Source organism: Mesoplodon bidens (genome assembly GCF_964165515.1).
Source record: "Mesoplodon bidens genome assembly, chromosome: 13".
NCBI lineage: Eukaryota > Metazoa > Chordata > Mammalia > Artiodactyla > Ziphiidae > Mesoplodon > Mesoplodon bidens.
In genome coordinates this window covers 28,119,858-28,125,291 of record NC_138169.1, presented here as the reverse complement: position 1 = coordinate 28,125,291, position 5,434 = coordinate 28,119,858, and the positions used below count along the sequence as shown (strand labels likewise).

The window sequence follows — 5,434 nt, the reverse complement described above, 5'->3', positions numbered from 1 at the left end:
CTCCATAGTGGCTGCACCAATTCCCACCAACAGTGTAGGAGGGTTCCCTTTCCTCCACACCCTCTCCAGCATTTATTATTTGTAGACTTTTTAATGATGGCCATTCTGACTGGTGTGAGGTGATACCTCATTGTACTTTTGGTTTGCATTTCTCTAATAATTAGTGACGATGAACACTTTTTCACGGGCCTGTTGGCCATCTGTATGTCTCCTTTGGAGAAATATCTATTTAGGCCTTCTGCCTATTTTTTGATTCAGTTGTTTGGGGTTTTTTTGCTGTTTAGTTGTATGAACTGTTCATTTTTTTTGTTTTCTATTTTTTTTGCTTTGGCTGCGTTGGGTCTTCGTTGCTGAGCATGGGCTTTCTCTAGTTGTGGTGAGCAGGGGCTACTCTTCACTGTGGTGCACAGGCTTTTCATTGCAGTGGCTTCTCTTGTTACAGAGCACGGGCTCTAGGGCGCGAGGGCTTCAGTAGTTGTGGTGCATGGGCTTAGTTGCTCCGCGGCATGTGGGATCTTCCCAGACCAGGCTTAAACCTTTTGGCAGGCAGATTCTTAACCACTGCGCCACCAGGGAAGCCCTGTTCATATATTTTTGAAATTAAGCCCTTGTTGGTCATATTGTTTGCAAGTATTTTCTCCCATTCTCTAGGTTGTCTTTTCATTCATTTATGGTTTCCTTTGTTGTGCAAAAGCTTGTAAGTTTAATTAGGTCCCATTTGTTTATATTTTTATTTATTTATTTATTTTGGTACGCGGGCCTCTTACTGTTGTGGCCTCTCCCGCTGCGGAGCACAGGCTCCGGACGCGCAGGCTCCGCGGCATGTGGGATCTTCCCGGACCGGGGCACGCACTCGTGTCCCTTGCATCAGCAGGCGGGCTCCCAACCACTGCGCCACCAGGGAAGTCCCCATTTGTTTATTTTTGCTTTTATTTCTTTTGCCTTAGGAGACTGATCTAAGAAAGCACTGCTACAATTTATGTCAGACAATATTTTGCCTATGTTCTCTTCTAGGAGTTTTATAGTGTCATGTCTTATATTTAAGTCTTTAAGCCTTTTTGAGTTTATTTTAGTGTATGGTGTGAAGGTGTGTTCTAACTTCATTGATTTACATGCAGCTGTCCAGCTTTTCCAACACCACTTGCTAAAGAGACTGTCTTGTCTCCACTGTTTTCTTGCCTCCTTTGTCAAAGATTAATTGACTGTAGGTGTGTGGGTTTCTTTCTAGGCTCTCTATTCTGTTCCATGGATTCATATATCTGTTTTTGTGCCAATACCACATTTTTGATTACTGTAGCTTTATAGTGTTGTCTGAAGTCTGGGAGCATTATGCCTTAAGCTTTGTTCTTTTTCCTCAGGATTGCTTTGGCAATTCTGGGTCTTTTGGGGTTCCATATAAATTTTAGGAATATTTCTCTAGTTCAGTGGAAAATGTCATGGGTAATTTGATAGGGATTTCATTAAATCTGTAGATTGCTTTGGGTAGTATGGCCATTTTAACAATACTAATTCTTCCAATTCAGGAGCATGGGATATCTTTCTATTTCTTTGAATTATCTTTAGTTTCCTTTATCAATGTTTTATAGTTCTCAGCTTGTAAGTCTTTCACCTCTTTGGTCAGGTTTAGTCCTAGGTATTTTATTTTATTTTATTTTACTTTGGATACATATTTAAAAGGGATTTTTAAAAGTTTCTCTTTCTGATATTTCATTGTTAGTGTAAAGAAATGCAACAGATTTCTGTTTGTTAATCTTGTATCCTGCTACCTTGCTGAATTCACTTATCAGTTCTAATAGTTTTTGTGGGGAGTATTTAAGGTTTTCTTTACAGAGTGTCATGTCATCTGCATATAATGACAATTTTACCTCTTCCCTTCCAATTTGGATATTTTTAATTTCCTTTTCTTGTCTAATTGTTGTGGCTAGGATTTCCAATACTATGTTGAATAGGAGTGGTGAGAGTGGGCATCTTTGTCTTGTTCCATAATTTGGTGGGAAGGCTTTCAGCTTTTCACCATTGAGTATTATGTTGGCTGTGGGTTTGTCATAAATAGCTTTTATTATATTGAGGTATGTACCCTCTGTACCCACTTTGGCAAGAGTTTTTCTCATGAATGGATGTTGAATTTTATCAAATGCATTTTCTGCATCTATTGAGATGATCATGTGGTTTTTGTCTTTTGTTGATGTGGTCTATCACATTAATTGATTTGTGTGTGTTGAGCCATCCTTGTGACCCTTGGGATGAATCCAACTTGATTGTGGTGTATGATCCTTTTTATGTGTTGTTGGATTCGGTTTGCTAATATTTTGTTGAAGATTTTTGCATCTGTATTCATCAAAGATATTGGCTTGTAATTTTCTTTTTTGGTAGTCTCTTTGTCTGATTTTGGTATCAGGGTGATGGTGGCTTCATAGAATGACTTTGGGCGGGTGCCCTCCTCTTCAGTCTTTTGGAAGAGTTTGACAAGGATCAGTATAAGTCCTTCTTTGTTTGTTTGGTAGGCTTCCCCAGTGAAGCCATCTGGTTCTGGACTTTTGTTTACAGGGAGTTTTTTGTTTTTAATTACAGATTTTATTTCACTTCTAGTTATTGATCTGTTCAAATTATCTATTTCTTGATTCAGTTTTGGTGGGCTGTATGTTTCTAGAAACTTGTCCATTTCTTCTAGGTTGTCCAATTTGTTGGCATATAACTCTTCACAGTATTCTTTTTTGTTTTTTTGTATTTCTGCCATATTTGTTGTTATTTCTCCTCTTTCATTTGTTATCTTGTTTATATGGGTCCACTCTTTTCTTCTTGGTGAGCCTGGCCAGAGGCTTGTCAATTTTGTTCATCTTTTCAAAAAACCACCTCTTGGTTTTATTGATCTTTTCTGTTTTTTTAATCTGTTTTATTTATTTCCTCTCCAATATTTATTATTTCATTTCCTCTGCTGACTTTGGGTTTTGTTTGTTCTTCTTTTTCTAATTCTTTTAGGTGGTCATTTAAGTTGTTTATTTTAGATTTTTATTGTTTTTTGAGGAAGGCCTGTATTGCTATGAGCTTCCCTCTTAGGACGGCTTTTGCGGCATCCCATAGATTTGGTATGGTTGTGTTTCCATTATCATTTGTCTCAAGGTATTTCTTTATTTCCTCTTTGATTTCATCACTGACCCATTAGTTTTTTGGTAGCATGTTGTTTAGTCTCCATGTCATTTTTTTCCCTCATTTCTCTTTCTATGTTTGATTTCTAGTTTCATGCTGTTGTGGTCAGAAAAGATGCTTGAAACAATTTCTAGCCTCTTAAATTTGTTGAGGCTTTTTTTTTTTTTTTTTTTTAAACTCTTTTATTGAAGTGGAATACAGACGCACAAAGAGAGTCTTTTTTTGCTGGGGTCTCGGGGCTCAGGGAGGCCCGCCCGGGGGGTGGCGAAGCAGGCGGGCGGCGGCGAGGCTGGTGCCCTGGCGTTGGGGCCGCGCGTACTTGAGGAAGATGGCGGCGAGGCCGGGCGCAGGGCCTCGGAGCGCGGCGCGGACCATGCACGGCTCGACCGGGCCCAGCTCCGCTCGGCTGTAAAGCGCCGGCTCAGGCCCGGAACCCGCCCCGTGGAGCACCCGGTGTGCCAGGCTCAGCGCTGCAGCGGCACGGCGACCCGGCTCCCATCCTGCTGCCTCGGCCTCCAGCAGAGATAGCTCCAGGAAGTAAGTGGCAAGTAGCAACACCTGGGGGCCGCTCCGGGCCAGCGCAGCAAGCAGCCCGAGGCAAAGTAGCGGGCCCGGGTGGTGCAGCCGGAAATCCAAGCGGCTCAGGATGCGGCGCTCCGCGCACAGAAGCTCGGCCCGCGAGAAGGAGCCATCGCCCAGGAGGCAGAGGGAGGCGGGCTCTGGAAGCACGCACTCTTCCATTTTGCACGCCACGAACAGGCAGGCCACGCCCAGCAGCTGCAGGCGGTGTAGGCGCACTCGGCCCGCGCCTAGGTAGGAATCGAGCAGGTGCACGGCCAGGTAGAGCGTGTCCCCCGCCAGGCCCAGGTACTCGTGAACCTGCACTAGCCAGTCCACCACTAGCGCGCGCATCTCCGGGGTCACGGTGCGGGGCAGGGCCCTCCGGGGCAGCGCGCGGCACACCATGACTTCGGCGAAGATATCCCCGGCGCACTCACGTTCTCCCTCCAGCCCCAGCGCGCTCAGAGCCTCCTCCAGCCCCGGCGGCGCGCACGGCCCGGGGGGCCTCTCCTGGCATCCTGGGGAGACCCTCCTGCCCGCGGGGACGCCGTCGCGGACTGGGGTGCTCCGAGGCTCGGGATCGAGGGGGGCAGTTGGACTCAGCATCCTTCAGGCTGGAGTCAAGGGCCAAGCCGAGCTCCCGCCTCTTCCCGCTTGTTGAGGCTTTTTTGTGTCCTAGTATGTCATCTCTCCTAGAGAATGTTCCATGTGGACTTGAAAAGAATGTGTATTATGGTTGTTTTTTGTTTTTGTTTTTGTTTTTTGGATGTAGTGTCCTGAAGATGTCAATTAAGTCTAACTGTTCTATTGTATTCTTTAGGATCTCTGTTGCCTTACTGATTTTCTGACTGGAAGATCTGTCCATTGATGTCAGTGGGGTGTTAAAGTCTCCTACTATTATTGTATTCCCATCAGTTCCTCCCTTTGTCTGTTAGTATTTTATGTATTTAAGTGCTTCTATATTGGGTGCATATATGTTAATGAGTGTAATATCCTCTTCTTGTATTGATCCTTTTATTATTATATAGTTGGACCCTCATCTTAACTGCTCTGTGAAAACATATTTAGTGGAATTTTCAGTCTAGAGATAAAGAGTATCCTGTGTCTCTCCCCTTTCCCTCCTTATCTTTCTCCTGAATCCAATTGCATATAAAGTGGGTTAGAACAAGTAAAGAAGTAAAGATTCAGAACAGGAAAGCACATGGTCACCCTTCCTCAACTTGGAGGTGGTGGCAGGTTCCATGAATTGACAGGATGTTTAGGTCCTTTCTTTCCACTGCTTGTCTTTCTAGGTCACTGCCTGACCCTACAGCTTATGGAAAAGGCAAAGATGTTGATGTACTATTCCCATAGTTGATGGTGCAATATGTGTTTTCACTTCTGTTTCAAAGGGAGAACTCACAGATTTCAGTTCCATATTTTAGGGTAAAAATGTATTTGATTTGGTAATACTGCTTATAAATTTGTTTTCTAATTTGGTGGAGCCATAGACTACTATGGATGCTCAAATACTATTAAGAAACTACCCCAGGGCTTCTCTGGTGGCACAGTGGTTAAGAATCCACCTGCCAAGGCAGGGGACATGGGTTTGAGCCCTGGTCCGGGCAGATCCCACATGTCACGGAGCAACTAAACCCATGCACCACAACTACTGAAGCCCGCGTGCCATGCTCCGCAATAAGAGAAGCCACTAAAATGAGAAGCCCGCACACTGCAACAAAGACCA

General features: G+C 44.2%; 1 protein-coding gene across 1 annotated transcript; it reads right to left on the bottom strand.

Moving 5' to 3' along the window:
* Positions 1-3,206: 3,206 nt before the first annotated feature.
* On the bottom strand, positions 3,207-4,314 carry LOC308626718 (cyclin-P-like; the record flags this gene model as incomplete). Its single annotated transcript, XM_081252125.1, has 1 exon — positions 3,207-4,314. One exon carries the CDS (start codon positions 4,312-4,314, stop codon positions 3,388-3,390), a length of 927 nt encoding a protein of 308 aa, XP_081108251.1. The 3' UTR covers positions 3,207-3,387.
* Positions 4,315-5,434: the final 1,120 nt, after the last annotated feature.